Genomic DNA, 24,728 nt, shown 5'->3' on the forward strand with positions numbered 1-24,728 from the left:
CTCAAGGTTAAGATGAGCAATAGGTCACTATCAAGGTCATCTTTAGGGATATTGAATTTATATACTCTAAATGTGGATGGCTGATGCTTGTTTGTGAATGATTTGCAACAAGTTAAAGAAAATAGGGAATATCCAAAAGCAGAAAAGGGTAGCATATTTAGACATTTATGAAAAACTTTAAGAAAATAATATCGAGAAATATTCGCAATATTTTTTGATATTTTAGTTGGTATTTATAAATGTCGAGAATGTTTAATTATTGCTAGCATTTATACTACTATTTATGTTTACTAGTTGTAGGGGATTTAAATACTAAAGTATTTAATTAGTTGTTAGGATCATGTTGTTGAATGGTAGAAATTGCTTTTGACTCCTTTGTATTCTCAAAATTGGCATTAACCTCTTTGAGGTTAATTACTGTGCAATGCATACCCCTTGTCATTAATTTGCAGTAGCCAATTTTGTAAAAATCTCTAAAATACCTTCACATTTATTTTTCCTAAAATTATAGAAGAATAAAAAAAATTAAAAACAATTACACAATAGGATCACTATTGGTGATCACCTATCTCTAACGGTTAACGAAAGTTTTGTCAATATTTAACAAGAGAAAGAAAGAGTTTAGATTCACATTTGAACATAAATTATTGGGTTCATTTGAACTTAGAGCATATAAAAAGATATTGCTAAAGATAAAGAGATAGACAAAGCAATATAGAGAAATAAGAAGATAAATTGATGGGGGGTTTTTAAAAGGGTTTTTCAACCCAGAAATTTGAGTTTTAAGAATTTAGATATAGTATCTATTTTGTTTAAACACCCATCAACAATGAATGTTGTAAAGAGAGACAGGAAAAAAATAAAAGGAAAAATTTAATGAGATGATTACAAGAGAATAAAAGCGAAAAACTAGAGTGATCGTCGATAGTTACTTGGAAGTTTTCATCAAACTATAAAAATGGTCAATGGTAGCGATTTCCTTTCACTAGCCTAATCTATTGACCCTAATGAAAATTAATGTTAATTTTACAAATATTGGGATAGTTAGTGTAATTTAGTTGAATCTCAATAGTAGTATGTAAAATTTAATCTTTTTTTGATGGTTGGGAAGTTATCAAAAAAAAAAAAAAATCTAATAATTCATAAGATTTAAACTAACAAGTGAATTGTCATCTAAATTACTTCTTATTTTAATAATAAATATAAAGTTATATTGGCAATATATGTTTTTAATTATATGAGAATAAAATTAAATAATTATAAAGGTGATTTGATCTATTGTTTGTATCAAGTAACAATTATGTTATTTAATTAGAGCAATAAATCAATTTTGATACTTTATATAAAAAATAAATATAACAAAAGATAATTATTATGATAAAATTTATTTTGCAAACTCTACTTAAAACTTGATGTGATATTAAAAATATACGCCTTTTAATAATTTTTTTTTTTTTATAAAATAATACTATTCAATCTATTTATGGAACCAAAATATGAGGTCAAATTGAGTAAAAGCCCTTGTTCAGCCCTTTCACAGACAGACAAGAGAGGATCCTTCACAAAAGTAGCATTTTATTACAAAAAGGAGAACCTTTTTACGCCCCCCAGGCCTGACAAGTAATGATGTGGCATCATTGTAGTGGGCAACTGACACCACCTTACGTGGCGTTACCGTTACTGAATATTTGATGAGTGTTGTCCTTATTAAACAAACTTTCCTCGATTTCTCCGTCCAATTTACTTCTGTTTTCATAAAACGTTTCTCAAACACAACGAAAGCCAGAACATACCGTATAGCCTGGAGTCGGAGATCTTCCTCGAATCGCATTGCAGGAGATGGAGATGAGCACGGGGGAGCTTCTCAGCGTCGATCCTCGCGAGCTTCAATTCCCCTGTGTGTCCCTCTCGATCCGTTTTCGATCTCCTTGGGTTTTATTCGTTTTCTCTGTTTCTGTTCATTGATTGTTTAATTCCGTGTTTGTGCTTAGTTGAACTTAAGAAGCAGATCTCTTGTTCTTTTCAATTAGCAAACAAGAGTGAGGACTATGTAGCCTTTAAGGTGAGAGTTTTTCAATTGTTTGACAATTTAATTTAAATCATGAAATTATGATATTTGGTGAATAGCAACAATGTTGAAGTTTTTTTTTTTGGATGTGTGTGTTTTAGTATAAATCACGAATTTGTATATTTAGGTGAAGACGACAAATCCGAAGAAGTATTCTGTTCGTCCTAATACGGGGATTGTTTTGCCTCGTTCCACATGCGATGTTATAGGTAATTGTCGTGCTTATCAGTTTGATTTTGAATTTCATTCTGAATTTGTTGGGTTGCAGAGACGCTAGATTAAGTAAAAGGAGATGAAAATTTGAATCTGTTCTTTTTATTATTTTTAGTTTCAGAATCAATCAAGACACCTGTCAGTAATGTCCAATGTTCTTATTGGGGCAATTGTACTTATTTACTTGTTATTTCCTGCATTTTCTCCCCAACCAAACTACATATCCATGCTACTTCTGTTGATAGTTTGTCATTTTGTTTTTGTTTTTTCTTTAATCTCTTTTTATTGTCTTTGGTTCAGTTACCATGCAAGCGCAGAAGGAGGCTCCTCCTGAAATGCAATGCAAGGATAAATTTCTCCTTCAAAGCATAGTTGCAAATCCAGGTGCAACCCTGAAGGATATTACCCCAGAAATGGTAGTTATTTGATGGGATGTTATTAACTAGGCTACCTGTCTGTTGTCCTGTTTTCCTTTTTTACCATCCAAAGATTCACATTTGCATTCATACACTAGTTTGTGGAATTCAAAAATCTAATATTGACATCCTAATATTGCTGCCTTTGATCAATTGAAGATAATAATTTTTGGTAGCCTGTGCTTCTACAGTTCAATAAGGAGGCAGGACAAGCTGTTCATGAGTGCAAATTGAGAGTGGTTTATGTTTCTCCACCACAACCACCTTCACCAGTTGCAGAGGGTTCAGAAGAAGGTTCTTCACCGAAGGCATTCCCGTTGGAGAACGGAAATTTGAGTGCTTCTGAGGTGGCTTTTCAATATCTGGATAATTCTTTTCCTTTTTTCTCCTTATCCTTTCTTTTTTCTTTTTTCTCAATTAGCGTAAATACAAAGGCACTAATGGAATTTAATGAACAAAGATTTTGAAGGGAACTTTTTTTTTTTTTTAATGCTTACAGGTCGCAAGAGCATCTGATGAACCACATGACAAATCTGCAGAGGTGTGTATTTGTATAGATAATTTACATAATACATGCATATATATATGTATATATTTAAACTTATCAATATACATTTTTGTTATTGTGTTTGGGTCCTAGGAGAACACAAAAGATCTTATGTCTAAGATCTTTATTTTTTAGCATAAGCATTGGCTAGGGCTATTGTGATTACTAACATCTGATGCACAATAGACATTAGAAAGACTATTTGCCAACTAAATAGGAGCTTGGTTACAATAACTTAATTTTTCCTAATACTTACTACTTCTAGATCAAATACTAAATGACATTTTATAATAAGTTGGAGTGGCTCTTATGTATATATGTAAATATTTTAATAAATATACACACACATATATAAGCACTTGTTATTAATGAACGAGAATAAAATGATTTAAAATTAACATGTAATTAAATATTTTAGCCCAAATGACACCCTCATTTGAAATTCCCTTATTTTTTTTATCCAAATCCTCATTGGGTAATTTGGAACCAAATCCAAATCCAAATCCATTTTATGAAGTAGTATCCAAACATTGGATTTGGGATATAAAATCCCAAATCCTAAATGATGGGGTCAAGTGACCTCATCCAAACACAACCTTAAATATAATGCTCAACAAAAAGACTAACTTTTCAATGTGGGACAACATCTTCATCATTTTCTTGTGGTTGGAGAAGACTTGCCATCAAGTCTCGATCTTCTTTGTCTCTTTCATCTTCATAGTATGGGGAGAGGTCAACAACATCAAAGGCAGCAGAAGCACCATAATCTCTAGGTAGCTCAATTTTGTACGCCTTGTTGTTGATACATTCCAAAACACAAAGCTGTCCATTTGCCTATGGAGAAAGTTTAGAATGGGCACCTTTAGGAAACCAATCTTTCCTCAATTGAATCTATACAAAGTCTCCTTTAAATCTTTCAGGCTTCTATGCTTACTTCTAGTGTTTTTCTGTTTGTTGAAGGATTTTCTCTCGCACTTCTTCATGAAGCTTCTTGATCTCCTTAGCTTGCTTCGCAGCATCAACATTGAACTGGCAAGGAGTTGGAAGTAGTGTGAGATCCAAAGGGCTTAATGGCTTTCTTTCATACACAAGTTTGCACTCCCCAACGGATTTGCTAATTGAATCATTGTAGGAAAATTCTGCTTGCGATAGTACCACATCCCATTGAATATGCTTCCCAACCAAGCGGCGCAAAAGATTTCCCAAACTTCTATTCACAACCTTAGTTTGACCATTAGTTTGAGGGTGGCATACAAAATAAAATAGTAGTTGAATTCCCACTTTTCTCCATACTGTTTGCTTGACATGACTTAGGAACTTCACATCTCGATCAAGAGTAATGGTTTTTGGAATGTCATGAAGTCTTTCAATTTCCCTGAAGTACAGGTTAGCAATATGTGAAGCATCATTTGTCTTGTTGCAAGGTATAGAGTGAGACATCTTGGAAGGTTGATCTACTACCACCATCACAGAATCCTTGTTCCATTGGGGAAGTCCAAGCATGAAATCCATGCTAACATCCTCTTAAAGGAGCTTGAGGAACAGGCAATGGCATGTACAATCTAGTATTTTAATACTTGAGCTTTGCAATGTGGCATGTTTTACAATGATGTGGATGTTGTCCCACATTGAAATGTTAAAATAAGTCTTTTTGTTGAGCATTATATTTATGTTAATTTTGTCCCACATAGGAAAAGTAGAAAGCTTTGTTTCCTTTGTTAGTTCTATATAAACCCCTTTGGGTTAGTTGGAAAGCAAGGTTTTAGAGTACTGAAGTATTAAAATGCAAGGTGTTTCTTGTTTTCTCTTCTCTAGTTGAGGATTCCTAGAGTGTGAGTGTTTTATATCCTTGAGATGGTCTTCCAAGGTGGTGATTTTAGCCAAATGTTGTAGTGGGGTTTCTAACATTGTCAAGATCAACATGCTATCTTAAAACATACCTACAGCAGTTGGTATTAAAGCTTTTGGTAGCTGACTATCCTTTAAATTTTGCCACTGGTCTGGCTTAACCAACTATAATTCATTTAATTGGTCTGGCTTTGCTTCCAATATTCTTGTAATTGGTTAGGTCTGCTGCCTTTGCTTGACAATCAGATTGACATTGGTTGAATACAGGAAGACAGAATTTCTATAATGCCTTAGTGATGGCAAAAAATCCTCGATAAAGAAATCTTCAATAAATTGAAAGGGAAGAGTTGTGAAGGTAAATCCAACAACAATTGTGACAACAGCTTGAAGCTTACAAGGGTTCTTGCAATCGAAGTCAGAATGAAATTTCTGATAAAAAATGATTCGAGTTAGGCAAAAATTGATAACCCCGTTGTTGAGTTAACTGATGATGATACTTCTTGTCCACCTCACTGAACTAGTAACCATCAGTCTCGGTTTGGGATTAAGGTTGATATTCCCAACTTTAAGGGAAGATTGCAACCTGATGATTTTATTGATTGGCTTCTGTTGAAATAAAGAAAAACTGAAGATTTCATAGTCCCACTCAAATAATCTGCCACCTCATTCCAATAACTGGCAGATTTACTTGATTAGGTTGATTGAATATAGAAAATTCTGCAGCAGCTCCTTGATTCCAATTTCCTCTTGCAGAAACATTCTTTGTATAGATAATGTTTCTTTTTTTGTCAGTTTCCTTTTTTGTATTGTTTCCTTAGATGCTTGCTGACTTTGTAGTTAATTTCCTTATAGAGGTTCTAGGATTAACCTTAAAATCCCATTGCAAAGTTATTCTGAAGTTGAGAAAGAAAGAATCAGAAAATTCCTACGTGGTATCAGAACTAGGTTTCGTTCAACCTCTTTAGAATCCTGGCCGTTATCTCTCTTCTTCTCTTCTTCGCTTTCTGTTCCATTCTCTGGTTTCTATTCTCCAAAACCATGTCAGAAATTTGCTCCGATTCTACTACCCATCCCAACAAGATCATCGAAACTTCACCTGCACCAATTGGACATATTTCTAAAGCCCATTCCATGTAGATCACAACCATTAAGCTTAATGGAGATAACTTCTTATGTTGTTCCTAGTCCATTAGGATGTATATCAGAGGGTGAGGCAAAATCGATTACCTGACAAGAGACATTAAGGAACTGGACCCAATGGACAGCACGTATGCAGCCTGGACACCGAAAATTCTATGATTGTGACTTGGCTGGTCAACTCTATGGAAGAAGATATTCAAGCCAATTATCTGTGCTACTCAACAGCAAAAGAACTCTGGGATAATGTTACCCGAATGTACTCTGATCTTGGTAATCAATCCCAGATATATGAACTCACTCTAAAACTTGGTGAGATTACTCAAGGTGAGGATAGTGTCACTAAGTATTTTCATTCTTTGAAAAATTGTGGCAAGATCTTGATCTTTTTAATGATTACGAATGGAAGTCGATTGAGGATTGCAACTATTATAAAAAGATGGTTGATCCTAATTGTATTTTCAAATTCCTTGCTAGATTAAATGCTGAGTTTGATGAAGTTAAGGGAAGGATTATTGGGAGATCACCTCTTCCTACTATCAATGAGGTGTTTGCAGAAGTTTGCAAGGAAGAAAGTCATCGACATATTATGTTGGGTAAGAAAACAAGTGCAGGTGACACAGTGGATCATACAACACTTATTGGATCTGAGGCAAATGTCAGTTAGAAAAACACCCCAAATCAATGTCAGGATGGTGATAAACCTCAGGTATGGTCTGACTTTTGTAACAAATCATGCCATACTCCTGAAACTTGCTTGGAAAACTGCCGACCAGTAAGAACAATAAGCTGCATGACAGGGCCCATTGTGAATCCCTATCAACAAATGAAGCCACAACAAACTGTTTCAATAAAGAGCAGGTGGATCAGCTTCTACAATTGATAGAGAACAGTTCGGTATTGGGTATTCCTAGTGGATCTTTGGAACATACAGGTAGTAATCCCATTGCTCTATCTAGTTTTACTAAATCTTCTCCTTGGATCATTGATTCAGGAGCATCTGATCACATGACAAGTATTTCCCATTTGTTTAGTACCTACTCTCCTTGTTCTGGAACATCTCTAGTCGAGCCTCATCCTTCTTGGTGAACAATTTGTTGAAAGTATGGCAAATTTTGCTTACAGATTTACATTGAATAGTATGATCAAATAAGTTATGAGAGATAGAGAACTTAAAGACAAATTCTATCTTGACATTTTTTTGCCTCCACTGCTTATAATTCTATGATTTATCCTCTTTATTTGGAGAAATCTGTCTTTCTTTGGTTTATCCTCTTTATCTAGAGTAACCTTTTCTTCACAATCTATAATATCCCTTAAATCTTTGTTAAGAAGATATGATTCCAGCAGATTTTCTGAACTTGATAATTTGATTGGGCTAATAATTCAACACCCAATTCAATTGCTTGTGTGTTTGAATCCATTAGTAAATTTCATCTTGTGAGAAAGTTTGTTAACGCTGATAAAATTTGCACAAGTAGGTTTTTGAAGAAAAATAACTAGATCTAAATCGACCAGATAACTTGAACATAGATCAACAATGATCTAAACCACCAAAGTGAGAAACAAGAGAGTTTTAGATCTAAGTTGGCTTTGATACCATGTTGAGACCAACTACTCCTACTGTCAAACAAGATGTGTCAATCTTATTCTTCCATTGAGGGAATGATTTGAATAGATACAGGTCTTCCTATCAACTTAGGAAGTTCCTAAAACATAATAGAATAGTTTCCAAATTTAGTTATGGAAACTTGTACAAATTAGGATACAACAAGATATAGAAAATTTACAGCATCTAGAAGATACATTCCCTAACTTAGAAAGAAAATATAATCAAGGAATCAATCACAATCATCAAAATGATATGATCTTGTCTGAGAATAAGGACAAAATCAATCTCCCAATCGTTGACACTCCCCCTCAAGATTGAGAATGGATGTCATCCATTCCAAGCTTGCTGATCATCCTTTGACACCGGCTGCAGGTAACCCTTTAGTTAACACATTTGCTAATTGATCATTAGAGGAGATGTATGTAGTACAAATCGGACCATTATCCAACTTCTCCTTGATAAAATGCCTATCCGTTTTGTCATGTTAGACTAGATTGTGAGCAATGCTTATTGCTGATTTATTGTCACAATAGAGTCTCATAAGAGCTTTCCACTCAATTTTCATATCATCAAGCAATATTTTCAACCTTAGTAACTGTTGAAATACGGAATATTATGGTCAAAGATAATGCCTCAATTTATGATCAAGATAAAGCTCCAGCTTTCCTAAATTCTAGGAGAAGATAGAATCTTATCTACCTCTAAAATTTAGGAGATTGGTTATATTTGAAATATGTTGTTGTATTTTAAATAGTTTTTGATTGTATTTTAAATTTCTAGATTTTAGGATCTCTTGTTTATTTAAACTCCTCATGGAGTATTCAATAGAATCATCAAGAAGTACGATTTCTTCCGAGATTTCTCAATCTAGGTTTCATCCTTGTTGTCCTTTGTTGTTTTAAACACGGTATCAGATCCTTCATTCTACTCTTAGACCCTGGCCGAGCCTTCATTGCACTCTGGTCTTTCATTCTTTGTCACTCGTTCTTTGTTTCCTCCCCGAGGCCTTTATTGCCTTCTCTTGATTCCTTAATTACTAAGGATGTCAGAACTCTCGGATGTTAATCCCGGTCTTGTTACTGGAGAGTCAGAACCAGACTCGATTACCGGTATAACTGGAAGTGAGGGTAACTTCTCTGGATCTGGCAGTGGAGAACTACTTGGAATGCATGTTTCCTACAGATTGGACGGTAAAAATTACCTCCAATGGGCGCAGCTTTTTCGAACATTCCTCAAAGGACGAGGAAAACTAGGACACCTCATTGCCTCACCCCCGAAGACTATTGATCTAGCTTTTTCGGCATGGGATATTGAGGACTCTCTTATCATGTCATGGTTGTGGAATGCCATGCAACCTGAGGTTAGTAAAAACTATATGTTCTTAGATTCGGCTAAGGCTATTTGGGACACCATTAGGCAGACCTATTCCAAGGTACAGGATGTGTCGGTAATCTTTGATATCAAAATAGAGATTAATAGTACTCGACAAGCATCTCTAACTGTTATCGAGTATTTTAACAAGATGAATGGGCTTTAGTTAGAGCTAGATCAATACCAAGAGATCAAGATGATATGTAGTAATGATGCTGCCACTCTTAGCCAGATTATTGAGAGAGATAGGATTGTGGAATTTCTTGCCAGGTTAAATGCTAAGTTTGATCAAGTGAGGTTTCAAATCCTTGGTAGGGAGAAGCTACCCTCCCTAAATGAAGTTTTCGCTATGGTAAAAAGTGAAGAAAATCGAAGGGGAGTCATGCTCAGTGACGGAGGAATAGAAGGATCAGTCATGGTTACCGCAGAGAAGGATGGAGCACGATTCAGAATGGGAAAAACAGAGGCCAACAAAAATCGTAAAGGGCTTTGGTGTAGTTTCTGCAACAAGCCTAGGCATACCTGGGATCATTGCTTCAAACTTCATGGTAAGGAGGTTGTGTTAAAAAAGATGGGAGGTTTTAAAAATATGGTAGCACAAAAGCAGGCCTACATATCAGCCAAAGAGAACAAGAAAGGAGGAACAACTAGTAAGGCAGAATCAGCCCCAAGTACTGAGCTTGCACAACTTGATGGTGAGGAAATTAACAAACTTAAGGCTTAAGACTATCAATGATGGAAACTGTGCTTTCGCCCAGCAAGGTAATTGTGTACATTTGGTAACTCATTTACTTATCTCTTAATGCCTCTAAAATTGATAAGAATGACATTTGGATCCTAAATTCAGGAGCCATCGATCACATGACCCCTAATCTATTTGTTTTTGACACTTATGAGCCTATTGTTACCTCTAAACGGATTACCATTGCTAATGGAACTTCAGTTTCCATTAAAGGCCAAGGAACAATCACCCTCAGCCCAAGTATTACCCTTCAAAAGGTCCTACATGTGCCAAATTTATCCACCAATCTTGTGTCTATTCATAAACTAACTAATGATCTAAACTACCATGCCAATTTATCTCCTAATGTGTGTGAATTTCAGGCCTTGAAGATCGGGAAGATGATTGGTGCAGCTAGGGAACAACATGAGCAGTACTATTTGGAGAAAAATGGAGGCTATCCTTCGACTGAAAATCGATCCTTTAAGGCTATTGGATTCTCTCAGTTTACTTCTAATCCCACTGCACATGTTTGGCTGCAACATTATAGGCTCGGCCACCCTTCGTTTCCCCTTCTAAAAACTATGTTTCCTTCCTTGTTTCAGTCCCTAGATCTTAGTGAATTTCAGTGTGAGGTATGTGTTATTTCCGAGCATCACCGAGTGTCCTATCCACCTAGCAATAAGAGGTCATCTAAACCTTTCTTTTTGGTTCATTCCGATTTGTGGGGACCCTCTAAAATACCAAATTGTTCGAGGGCTTGATGGTTTGTTTCATTTATTGATGATTTTACTCGAATGACTTGGGTTTTCTTATTGAAAGATAAGGCTGCAGTTAGCACCATTTTGCCATATTTTTGTAAGCTAATCTCCACTCAATTCAATTGCTCAATTCAGAAATTCCGAACTGATAATGCAAAGGATTATGTTAATAATCATTTACACCAATTTTTCCAACAAGAAGGGATAATTCATGAGTCTTCTTGTATCCATACTCCACAACAAAATGGAGTGGCGGTACGGAAGATGAGACACCTTCCTAATGTTACTCAAAGTCTCCTACATCATCATAAAGTGCCTAAGAATTTCTGGGGGGAAGCCACTCTTACAGCTGCCTATTTGATAAATTGAGTACCCTCAAAAATCCTAAACCATCAAACCCCATTTCAGCTCCTATCTACTTATTTCCCAGATCTGAATCTGCATTCTCCTCTTCCACTAAAGGTCTTTGGGTGTGTTTCTTTTGTTCATATTCCCAAGCAAAATAGAGACAAACTTGATCCTAGGGCCTTGAAGTGTGTTTTCCTAAGCTATTCTCCTACCCAAAAGGGATACAAATGTTATCATCCAACTACAAAGAAATTTTATATTTCTAAGGATGTTACATTTGTTGAAACCCAACTTTTTTTCCTTCACATCAAAATGGCCGCCAGGGGGAGTGTTTAGATGGTGACTAGACAGTTGGGGAGGATATTTTTCAAGCACTATCTCAGCTTACTCCCTCTCCACTCTCTTCTTGCCCTCCATCTCAATCTAGGCCTCTCTCATCTCAACCAAACAGCAACAGTGAGCAGATTGTTCCTGCATCTCACAATATGCAGTCCAACCAGCAACCCTCAGGCCGTTTCAAGGGATCTCCCTATGTTTTCAAAAGAAGACAGCCTGTTCTGGATTCACAACAAGCACCATCATCTGATCCTAGTCAAGGTAAGGAATTTATACAACCTTCTATTCCAGAAAATGACTCTCGGTTCTCAGTTTCAGGTTGTTCTAATCCTTCTAACCCAAGTTATGATGATTTAGATCTTCCTATTGTTGTTAGGAAGGGTGTCAGAAGATGTACCCAGCATCTCTTAATTAATTTCTTATCCTACCACCGGCTGTCTCAAAAACACAAAGGGTTTCTAGCATCTTTGGGTTCAATTGTCATTCCTAATTCAGTAGAAGAGCCCCTAAGAGATCAGAATGGGAAGTAAGCCATGATGGAAGAGATGAGAGCCTTAAAGAAAAATTAGACTTGGGAAATAGTGCCAAGACCAAGAGGAGTTTTGCCAGTAGACTACAAATGTGTATTTAATGTAAAATACAAGGCTGATGGAACATTAGACAGGTACAAGGCCAGGTTAGTAGCCAAAGGATATACCCAATCCTATGGCATAGACTATTTTGAAACATTTGCGCCAGTGGCTAAGATGGCAACAGTAAGAATTCTAATATCTTTGGCAGCATTTTTTGGATGGACATTGCAACAGTTTGATGTTAAGAATGCCTTTTTGCATGGAGACCTAGAAGAGGAAGTTTTCATGGAGTTGCCTCCGGGATTTCAAGAAAAAGAAAAAGGAAAAGTATGCAGGCTCAAGAAAGCCCTCTATGGGCTCAAACAGTCCCCTAGGGCTTAGTTTGGCAAGTTCTCTAAAGCCATGAAGACTATGGGATACAGTTAAAGCCGAGGTGATCATACACTCTTCATGAAACACTCAAGGGAAGGAAAAATTACAGCCTTGCTAATATATGTGGATGACATAATCGTGACAGGAGATGATGAGGAACAAATGCTGCTAAAAAGGAACCTAGCCCATGAGTTTGAAATCAAGGATCTTGGTATTCTTAGATATTTCTTGGGCATTGAAGTGGCTTACTCTAAGGATGGTATCTTTTTATCTCAACGTAAATATATTTTGGACTTACTCATTGAAACAGGACTTACTGGAGGCAAGGGATCTAGTGTCCCAGTGGAACCTAATGGAAACCTATGGTAGGATCCTGATAGTCAACCAATTGACAAAGGGAGATATCAAAAGCTAGTGGGTCGGTTGATATATCTCTCACATACTAGGCCCGATATTACATTTGTTGTTAGTCTTGGAAGCCAATTCATGCATAACCCAACTGAAGAGCATATGCAAGCTGTAAGGAAGATACTTGGCTATCTCAAAACTAATCCAGGTAAGGGTCTATTGTTTAGAAGAGGAAGGGAATTAGATGTTAGAGGCTTTACAGATGTTGATTATGCATGATCTATTACTGATAGAAGATCAACCACAGGATATTGTGTATTCCTAGGTGGGAATCTAGTATCCTGGAGGAGTAAGAAACAGAGCATTGTGACTAGATTAAGTGTAGAATCAGAATTTAGGGCTATGGCCCTTGGAATATGTGAATTGCTATGACTCAAGATTATCCTAGAAGACTTGAAGATAAAAACTCAAGGGGCAATTGGGTTGTCTTGTGATTACAAATTTGCTATAAGTATTGCACATAATCCGGTTCAGCATGACAGGAAAAAGCACATCGAGATAGATCAACACTTTATCAAAGAAAAATTGGATGCAGGAATAATCAATATTCCTCATGTTTCATCCGAGTAACAGGTAGTTGATGTATTCACAAAAGGTTTAGCAGCTAAGAGGTTTGAGAATTTAATATGCAAGCTTGGAATGGTAGATATCCATTCCCCAGCTTGAGGGGGAGCGTTGAAATATGGGATATTATGGTCAAAGATAATGCCTCAATTTATGATCAAGATAAAGCTCCAGCTTTCCTAAATTCTAGGAGGAGATAGAATCTTATCTACCTCTAAAATTTAGGAGATTGGTTATATCTGAAATATGTTGTTGTATTTTAAATAGTTTTTTATTGTATTTTAAATTCCTAGATTTTAGGATCTCTTGTCTATTTAAACTGCTCATAGAGTATTCAATAGAATCATTAGGAAGTACGATTTCTTCTGAGATTTCTCAATCCAGGTTTCATCCTTGTTGTTCTTTGCTATTTTCAACAATAACTCACACTCCTAGAGCCATAGACTTGAATTCAGCTTCTGCACTTGACTGAGCCACTACTCCACCCGAGCCTACATTATTGGTTCCAACAAATGAAATTTCCATTGCACAATTGGAATTGGCTGAATCCGACATAGGATTAGAGTTAGGGATAGTAGACATAATATCAAATGAAGAAGATTGATGAAAGGCCTTAACAATCCCAAAGAACGGTGACTATTCTATGGCTCTGATACCATGTCAAACAAGACGTGGGAATAATGTTTCAATCTTAATCTTCCATTGAGGGAATGATTTGAATATATACAGGTCTTCCTATCAACTTAGGAAGTTCCTAAAACATAATAGAATAGTTTCCAAATTCAGTTATGGAAACTTGTACAAATTAGGATACAACAAGATATAGAAAATTTACAGCATCTAGAAGATACATTCTCTAACTTAGAAAGAAAATAAAGGAATCAATCACAATCATCAAAATGATCTGATCTTGTCCGAGAATAAGAACAAGATCAGTCTCCCAATCGTTGACACCTACAATGATCTTTAAACTCTTTACAATGATCAAATTTGAAACCAACTACTGCTATATATAGACTAGCTAATGTCTATCTAATAATTAATTTGAACTAAATCTAACTAGGATTCACTAGGATTCCACAACTATCTATAATTAATAATCCATCTCTAATTTGGAATCATCATCAATATCCTAGCTAGTTGTTATCTCTAATTGATCAAAAAAATCAACTTAATAAATTCATCAAGCTTGATTACAATAACTTAATTTTTCCTAATACTTACTACTTGTAAATAAAATAAGAAATGAGATTATCCATAATAAGGTTAGTGTGACTACTATTGAGGATAGATCCATGAGACACAAGTAAAAGATGGTTTGGCCATGCAAGAAGACTAACAAGGGTTCTCATGGGGAGAGTGCATGGAATGGAATGAGTATGATTTGAAATATAAGGCTATATATAGAAATGACTGCGAGTTAGAATTCAATAGCCAAACAGGATAAGGCTTGATATGAGTTATAAAGACTTGTTGTTACTACTATAGAATCTTATGCAGTTTACAAGGGTCGGCAATGGGAACGGAATCCCCATTTGCGTTTTGTATTAATTATTAAGAACGACGAGGCCAATCCCATCCTATTTATGACGAGGAATAAGGTCTTTCCTAAGATTGGACTAAAACTTGCTAGGTTATCATGGAAATTAACAGGGTAGATGAGTAGGAGGTGATGGTCATTTGTCTAGAGATGATGATAGGTTACAAGGATTAACAGGCTAGATGACTGGGAGGTGATGATAATTTATCTGAACTGGTTTTTTCTTGGGATGACTTGATCTTCAAGTCTCACTATAACATCATTAACACATTTTTATTAAACTTGCATTCCATATATTTAGTTTTCAAGCTACTCAATTTAAAACATTGAGGGTCTGTTTAGTTGTGGAAAACAACCTTAGTTTTTCAGAAAATTACTCCACAAAAAATGGAAAATTACAAAACATGTTCAAATACAAAAATTTTCCAAATAGAAAATGGAGATCTAGAAAATTTCAACTTGACTTGGAAAACTCCTAAAATGAGTTTTTTGGAGATATGGAAAGCACAGTTTTCCAAGAACTTTCCCCAAATCATCTCAATCTCCTTGTTTAACACAAGTTAGAGTAAGACACTCCCTGCTTGGTTGTGTTTAATGGGTTCATCCATTACCAAGGCCTAAGGCAAAGAGATAAGAGCTTAATGCAGATCTCTATATGTAATCAGTTTATAATTAGAAAAGCTTAAATATCTCCTCTGTTGGCCCCTTTATCATTATGGTTTGTCTTGGGGGGGGAGGCACAGGGATGCCTGAATTGAATCTAAAATATTTTCTTCAATTTTAATTGCCTTTATGTATTATGGGTGATTGCAAATATGTTGTGAACTTAAATATATTGTAAACATAGTAGTTGTAGCAGTTCAGTGCCCCTCATGCCTATGTCCACTCTACAAGATCCAACTGATCTTAAACCATCCTTGAGGTTTTCTCCCAAATTCACCTCAGAAACTTTTACACCCCTAGATTCCATGGGATCTATATGAAGCCACAGAAATCTAACAAGAAGTAATCACTTGCTCCCCAAACCAATATAAAAAGTGTATCAAAGATTGCGAGTATGTCCACTCTAATAGATAGATAATAAACAAAGCTATATAGCTTATTCAACAAATGTAGAACATTGTAAGATCAAGATGCTTGATATCTGCTCCATTGGATTGAGACAATTTCAACCCAAGATCAAGCTCATTCAGTATTCTCGGCACAAGAGAATGATCAACAGAGAGTTCTTGGATGCATATAATGAATTCATTCATTACTAAGGCAAAGAGGTCAGGGCTTAATGCATATTTTTGATATAATCCAATTATAATTGGAAAAACTTCAGTATCTCCTATGCTGGTCTCTTTATTTATCTTTATGGTTTGACTCAAGAGAGGGGATGAATTGAGTCAGTAAAAATTTACCTGATTTTGATTGTCTTCACATTTTATATGTGATTGCAAATAATATTGTAAAACCTAAGAAAAAAACACAATAAGCACAACAATCACACACAGGAGAATGCAATATTTATAGTGGTTGCAAATATCTTGCATTGTACTAACCACACCTGAGGTTTTCACCCGAATTCACCTCAGAAACTTGTACTCCCCCAGATTCTACAGGCTCTAGGAAGTCACACAAACCCAGTGACAAATAACCACTTGCCTCCCCAAACCAATGTAACAAGTGTAATAAAAAACTAAAATATGTCCAGTCACATGGCCAGGTAATAAAAAAATTATATAGCAGACCTAAAAACAAGGACTGAAACTTGTCTGCTAATAATTCTCATATTGAGAATACTGAACGAGCTTGATCTTGAGTTGAAGTTGATCTTGAGTTCAAGCATCTTGGATATGATAGAATGCGCTTCTCTCCCCCTCTCATGTTTTTCTGTTTAATTAGGGAAAATAGTTGGATTCAATAAATTAATCCACCTTTTGTCCATGGGGTAGTGCCACACAAATAGAATTTTTGTACAGAATTTTCATATAGAATAATTTCGCTCTCTGTGTCTATGCATTGGGTAGGGAAAACCTATTAGTGCATCAGAATTATAGAAATGGCATTATAATAGTATTTTGACAACCTTTTCTATCCAAAAATTCTGTAATGATATAATTTTTTCCATGCCTCAGCTCTGGAGAAAAATCTGTCTTATAGTGATAATTTCCACAATCGAATCTATTAGATTCAGCTTACATGGATAGGTGTATGTACGTATAATCTTTATTTTTCTTTTGTCTAGTTTTCATTTTTACTTTTAAAAACTTTAACATGTTTGATAATTTTGTTGGGTTTCAGTTTTGTTTTTTATTTTTGAAATTTCTTTCTCTTTTTGTGGTCATCATTGGGCTCCAATGACTTCTAGGAGTTGCTGGAGTCTCCCAAATGAGGTGTAGGAGTCCCCATTGACTCTTAGATGTGGCTCTAGGAGTCGCCATTGACTCCCAGAGCTATTTTAGAAGTCACCTGGCTATTCCTCCAACTACTAGCATGCTGGTGGTGGGTAGGGGAGGGGAGGAAATAAAATGAAAACAAAATGGAACATTTGGAAACACCTCCCTATTATTTTTATTTTTTATAAAAGTTTTCAAAATTTTTGAATGAGCAGTCAAACTTCATTTCTTGTTTTTGTTTCCAAAATAGTGAAAATGAAAACAAAAATTCAAAAAGAAAGGCATGTACAACAAGCCCTAGTAGTTTGCTAACTTTGCTTCATTATGCTGGCAGCTTTTGTTTGAGCCTTGTTTCTTCTGAATGCTAGATACCTGTCTTTAGTTTGCCCATGGGTACACATCAGGACCTGTAGACTTAACTTGTACTGCAGTAACTCTTTTGTAACTCATGCATGAACTCATGACTGTTTACGTTAATTTGATTACAATTTCAGGCAAAAGCTCTTGTTTCTAAGTTGACTCAAGAAAAAAGTATGGCACTTCAGCAAAATAATAAACTTCGTCAAGAACTGGTAAGGAAATTTCTGCAACTTTATTTTGTGATTTTTCGTTTCGGCATTGTTACATTCCTTTCTTAAATCTTGCCACCCAAAAGGGTTTAAGATGATTTTGAATACCGTTTGTGTCTTTCCATCGTGACATCACCTGTCTCTGTCCACTTCCCCACATCTTCACCCCACTTTCAAGTTGCATGTTTCTCTGACATTTTCCTTTGAATTCTCATCAATCACAACTGCAAATGTCACGGCCTAGAAATTTATGTAGTATGTATGCTTGATAAAGGTGTATTTTTCTGAATAGTAATTGAGTGAAGCCTTCAAGCACAGCCATCTATATTCCTGACAGCAGTTAATAAATATTTCCTCACATTTGCAGACTAATGGGCAGAACCTTACCAGTTAGCTTATAGAGATTGGGAGTTGGAGGTTAAGGCTCTAGTTCTTATATACAGAATTACTTGTAAAATGTGAAAATGATGCATAACTTACTAATTGAAACATTTAAAGAATCTGATTAAGATGCATCTTCATCCCCCTCTCAACCACCCCCCCCCCCCCCCCCCCCCCCACACACACACCCCCCCCCCCCCCCCCAAAAAAAAAAAAAAAAAAAGAAAAAAAATAGAAAAAGAAAACATTCTTGTATTGTCAAAGTTATGATTTACATAAATATAGTTTTAGATTATGATACAAGGAATGCACACAGCCGTGCCCTGAGTTGAATATTATCAAAGTAATCAATTGCATCACAAGTATAATATCAGGCATTCTTTGCATCATTTTGGGCTTGAGGGTTATGGAAATTGCGGTGACAGAAATTTTGCTCCTGCAATAGCTGTGTTGTTAATGCTATTGCCAGATATGATTTTATCCTGATCTGGTTATCCCTGATAATGTCATAACATAGCTATTTTATTATGAATAAAAATGCAGATGTTTGTAAAATGGGAGTTGATATTTTTACATTGTTATGCATATAGATAGTTTCATGTATCTATGTCCTATAATGAGATGTAAAAAACAGTAATTTTCATTTTGGAATAATGGTTATGCAAAATTTAGATCATAGTAATATCACTTTAGCTTTCCGATCTGCACTCACTTTAAATGGTGGCTTTTTGAAATAAGAATTTTAGTAATTGGTGACAAATTCTTCCTGTCCCATTCATTAACTGAATCACAAAATTAAGGCAGGCATGAAAGATTGCAATTAGCCATGGTGGGTGGTGGGGATTTTGAAGTTGATGAGTTTTTTAATTACTCTTTTCTCATTCATTGTAAAGATTAAGCTTTCGAAGTTCCCATAGATATTTGCACACCCCAGTGAAGATGATCAGATGGAATGCTTCCCTCAAAACTGTGCTCTTGAGATACTGTCTTCTGTTTTCCTCGTGTGACTTGAGTTCTTTGAGTTATAGAAATGGCTCATCTTCGTGCTTCATTGCGTGCAGGAACTCTTGAAGGGCGAAAGCAGCAGAAATCGTGGCAACCTTCCCTTCACTTTCATAATCATTGTTGGATTGCTCGGCGTCATTTTTGGGTATCTCATGAAGTAGACACAATTTAGTTCAAAAAAATTGTCCACATAGTATTCATTCATCAAGTGTTCATCTTATGCCCTCATCTTATTCCTTATTATTTCTTCAACTCTCCATAAAGATAATATATAGAGAGAGAAATTCATGGAGGAAAGACACAGTTGAATCTAGGTTGACTTTTTTGTATCAGAACGACTTACTTGGGTAGATTCATATTGGTTTGTTAGCTGTTCAGAATTGGGAATTCTGGTTTGATGATAGTGATACATAGCATTGGCATCTTTTCTTTTTCTTTTTTTTTCTCTCTGTATTTTTAATTTCAGATAACAATATCCATAACGACTATGAAGAGGCTTTCTATGCAAGGAGAGTTTGTAAGAATAGATGCATTTAATAGATAATACATATTTAAGAAGAAATTGTTAAATGTATAATGTCCTTGCATAGTTGTGATATGCTTTTATTAGTTAAAGGCTATTATTTGTCAGACTTGGTTGGCTAGGATTAATATGTTTTACAGGCTTTTTTTATGTTTTTTAAATGTTTTTTAGGCTTTTAGCACGTGAAATGTCCAATTATTTTGTTCTTAACTTTTTTTCCTTTTCATATATTTTAGTTCATAAATGTACTAATGATTTTCATACGTAAGGTAAATTTTGCTCTTGAAAATCTATTTTTTGTGATATCGTATTGAAAGTCAAAAGGGTCTGATTGGTTTAGAGAATATTTGGTTGTGTTTAATATTTTATAAATAAATAAATTTGTCAAAACATATTTAATAGTTAAAATTATCACTTGTGCCTAATATTAATTAGATTATTATGACTTGTCATTTTAGCCAATATTTTCTGTTAATCGACATAGATGAACATGTTTAAATTATGTATGTATATATACATGAAAAAAGTATTAGATGGTAATTTCAAAGCATTTGTGGCATTTGAAATAATAATAATAATAATAATAATAATAATAATAATAATAATAATAATAATAATAATAATATGAAAAAAATATTTGTAAAAACGTATTTGCATTTTTTTAATTCTTATACCAATTGATATTAAGATAAGGCTAATGAGAGCAACTATGATTTATAAGAAATTGTTATTATACATTAACATTATTTATATTACTTATCACAATAGTATCGTTTTAATTATTTATGTACAACACATTAATATAAATAAATTGTTTGAGAATCTCAAAATTTTTCACTTAAAAATCTTCCATTCTTTGGAACTTTCATATCTCTCTTATCTTATTCTTTTTCCTAAATCACATCACCATGATGCAATCGTATAAAAACTTAAAATATAAAAAGACCCTTAAATTTTTTCACCTTAATTATCGCATCCCTAACTTAAATTTTGACTTATTGTGCCCTTTATTATTTAATTTTATAACAATTAGACACCTCAATGTTCATGTGACTACACGGTTGCATGAGCAAGTTTAAAGGTGTGGATATATATTTATGTGTATGTGTTTTGTATATATATGCACATGTATGTATCTAACGATATTGGTGTAAAAATATTTTAATTGTAAAAATATTTTTTCAACCAAACACTACAAAATAGAAAATTATTTTTAAGAAAAATATTTAAAATTCAAATAAACAGAGAATTAATCATATTATCTGATATTTAAATTTTTAGATTTATTATTTGATTATATAAAAATAATAATAATTAAAAACATTTAAACTAGAGTTTAATTTAATCCTAATTTTGGACCCAAAAAAATAGTTAAATTTAACTAATAGCTATGTAAAGAATCATTTTAAATTACTATTGTTGATAGAATACAACAATTAGAATTTGTGAGGTAAGAATGCCTTGGCCTCGACAGAGCAAAGTGATGAGAAACTGTTAGGAACTCTGTTGATTGAAAATAGGTCATTTCTGCGAGTAAGCTTTAGATTTGGCTAGTAAGCTTCCAGTTTAGCAGATAGGCTTTAGGTTTAATAGGTAGACTTTAGGTTTTGCGAGTAGACTATAGGTTTATCAGATAGACTCTAAGCTTAGCGAATAGATGTTTGTTTATTCTATTCCGCAAGTGAACGGATCATGATAAGTAATATAGTGATAAGTAGAGTGTCGTACCCATGAGGATTGGCTAATGATTTTTATTTTAACCACACTTAACCTTAACAAGACACACACAAATTAGATGTTATTAACAGTTGGTTTTATAATAACGATAACTAAATCACTAATAGAAAAATGCAAAAACAACTCTTTCGGTTTTGAAACTCAGAAGTCGAAGGCATTAAGGTTCGTGAATCCACCATCGCCCTTCTATGATTCAATTTTTCATCACTCAGATCTTGTTATTCCTTATCTTAAGTTGAAAATCGATGATTCAATTACAACTAAAAACCTCTCTCGATGGTCATTTGGTTCTATGTATATATATGAGATTAACTATCTCTAGTCAACCTTCGAACATATAAACATGCATTCAATCATAGTGATCATCACAAAATGATTTCACAAGGCATAACTGTATCTCTACCTATTATAGGACCCTACATTATTTGTTTCTATGTCTAATATGTACTGAATCTCTCGAAAGCAATACAAATCACAAATACGTTTCAATAGTGATCAAGCATCAAAACGACATTATGAACATAACAAACAGTCAACCCGAATGAATAAAAAAATAATAAAGCGAGTAAATTTAAATCAAACCGTTAGAAGTCGAGGTTTCATCATTCACCCTACCTATAAAACACTTAGCCCAACATGGTTTCAATTAATGAAAGAACAATAAAAACGGAAGCCATAATTTGGAAAAGAAGAAAGAATAGAGAAAAATACAACCAAATAGTTAAGTTCTTCCAAGCCTCCTCATTTCTTCTTCGACTCTTCTTTGTCTCCAGCCAAAAAGCTCTCTAAATCTCTAAGAATCATTCTTTATATAATGCTTTTTAAGTTATCAAAGTCGTGCACCTTAAAGGAGTCCATCCCCACTTGATTTGAAATAAATCAAGTTTAAAATGGCCTTTTTGCGAAGCTTTAAACCTTACCGCGGCCTTGCCATAGAATGCTTGTCACGGTAGGACTGTGAGCTATAGAATATTTTTCCAACCATGGCCTTACTACAGAATACTTTCCACGATAAGGCCGTGAGCTACATAAAGGAATTTTTATCACGACCCTACCACGCAATGCTTTGCACGACAGCACCGTGAGTCATTTTTCCTTGATTTCCAACATTTCACCAATGACATCATCATTTCTAATTCTTTGCAACCTCATCAATCTCGACCCTGAGTGGACCTTTGACCTTGCCTTTAATTCCCAATTTAGCTCCAAAAAATGCAACAATATCATCACTTTTTGCTCCAAATGTCTTCAACACATGCTTCACAGCTACATGGGTGTGAATCCTTCTTTATATAGTGCTTTTTAAGTTATCAAAGCCGTGCACCTTAAAGGAGTCCATCCCCACTTGATTTGAAATAAATCAAGTTTAAAATGGCATTTTTGTGAAGCTTTGAGCCTTACCGTGGCCTTGGCATAGAATGCTTGTCGCGGTAGGACTGTGAGCTATAGAATATTTTTCCAACCATGGCCTTACTGCAGAATATTTTCCACGATAAGGCCGTGAGCTACATAAAGGAATTCTTACGACGACCCTACCACGCAATGTTTTGCACGACAGCACCGTGAGTCGTTTCTCCTTGATTTCCAATATTTCACCAATGACGTCCTCATTTCCAATTCTTTGCGACCTCATCAACCTCGACCCCGAGTGGACCTTTGATCTTGCCTTTAATGCCCAATTTAGCTCTAAAAAATGCAACAATATCATCACTTTTTGCTCCAAATGTCTTCAACACGTGCTTCACACTTACATGGCCAAATACTAAACAAATTAAAATAGAAGCCGTGCTCATTACTAGAATAAATGCTAAGTTCATAGATCAAAATAAGTGTATAAAAGACACTTATCAATAGAATTTGGGTTTAATGAGTAGAATTTTAGGTTTAGCGAATAGGCTCTTGGTTTAGTCGGTAGATTTTAAGTTTAACGAGTAGATTTTTATGTTTAGTGGATAAGCTTCAAATTTAGCAGATAGGCTTTCGGTTTAGCAAGTAGGCTTTTGGTTTAGTAGATAAGCTTTAGGTTTAGGGATAGCCTTTTGGTTTAATAGATAGACTTTGGGTTTAGCAAGCAGACTTTTAGGTTTAGTGGATAGGCTTTTAGTTTAACGAGTAGACTGGTCCTCCATTTTGAGGGTAAGCTACTTTCTACTTTGCTGGTAAACTATGTCCACAAAAGCTAGTTAGAAAGGGCGCGAGGATTCCTCGCCCACATATGCCCTTCGACGATCAAATCAATATCTGAAGAAAATGGTTTCTTAGATAAACCGCAAGGGTTATGCAGGGTAAACAAGAAGTGTATAAAAAAACATAGTAGATGTGATATGAAAACAAAATAGTTGAAGTCACTTTGCAAAAGTCAATTCCCCCCACCCCACCCCTCCTTCCCAAAAAAATAAAAGAAAAAGGAAAAATAGGATATTTATAAGCACACAAACCAAAGGGAAAAAGGAAGACACGTGTTGTCTGCTTTTGGTGACAATTGGCTTGTGATGATTCAAATAAGATTTTAGAGGAATCCCTCGAAGACTCAATGATTGAGGAAGTCTCCTATAGATACGTAGACCTTTCGACGAGCTGCTAAAACAGGGTGTAAGGCTTCTGAGAAGATTCTATCGGGGAAATTTGTTTACCTGAGGAAGCTTGCCACTAACATTTTTGCCTGTGAGATTGTGTGAGTGTTTTACTCGCGAGGTGACTCGGTACTTTACCCCCTAAGCAGTTGGATTTACTCGCGAGGTGATTGGCTTGGTTTACCCACAAGGTGACTTGATTTTACCCAAGAAGTGGCTTGATTTACTCGTTCTAGGTGACTAGCATGGTTTTGCCCACGAGGTGACTTGATTTTACTTGCTAAGTGGTTAGATTTACCCATGAGGTGACTGGCTTAACTTTACTCAAGAAGTGGCTTGATTTACCCGCAAGGTGACTTGATTTTACCCGCAAGGTGACTTGCTCGTTTATCCGCTAAGTGGCTTGGTTTTACCTGAGAGGTGACTTGCTCGTTTATTTGCTAAGTATGTTGATATTACTCGTGAGGTGACTTGTTTATTTGAGAGATCTCACCAATTTATTCTACCCTCTAGCTTCTTTGTTTACCCACTAGACCACGCTTCTTTGCTAATTCACTTTTCTTGCTAATTTTTGCTTCTCATTCGTCTATTCTCCTGCTTTCTTATCTAATAGTGTTATTATTCTTTATTATTATAATTATTATTTTATCTACTAAAATAGCTTAGATGATTTTCGTCATGAAAATCCTCTAGCACGCTTATCCTAAAAATCACGCTACAAC

The 24,728-nt window shown here is 35.0% G+C and overlaps 1 protein-coding gene across 1 annotated transcript; it reads left to right on the forward strand.

Annotated features, from left to right (window-relative positions):
• The first annotated feature begins 1,551 nt into the window (after positions 1 to 1,551).
• Positions 1,552 to 19,698, forward strand: LOC127813883 (vesicle-associated protein 1-2-like). Its single transcript, XM_052354988.1, has 8 exons — positions 1,552 to 1,897; positions 1,992 to 2,062; positions 2,196 to 2,277; positions 2,582 to 2,697; positions 2,889 to 3,044; positions 3,197 to 3,238; positions 17,713 to 17,790; positions 19,230 to 19,698. Exons 1-8 carry the CDS (start codon positions 1,840 to 1,842, stop codon positions 19,332 to 19,334), a joined length of 708 nt encoding a protein of 235 aa, XP_052210948.1. The 5' UTR covers positions 1,552 to 1,839; the 3' UTR covers positions 19,335 to 19,698.
• The last annotated feature ends 5,030 nt before the right edge of the window (positions 19,699 to 24,728 follow it).

Source organism: Diospyros lotus, chromosome 12 (genome assembly GCF_014633365.1).
Source record: "Diospyros lotus cultivar Yz01 chromosome 12, ASM1463336v1, whole genome shotgun sequence".
In the NCBI taxonomy this organism is placed as follows: Eukaryota; Viridiplantae; Streptophyta; class Magnoliopsida; order Ericales; family Ebenaceae; genus Diospyros; species Diospyros lotus.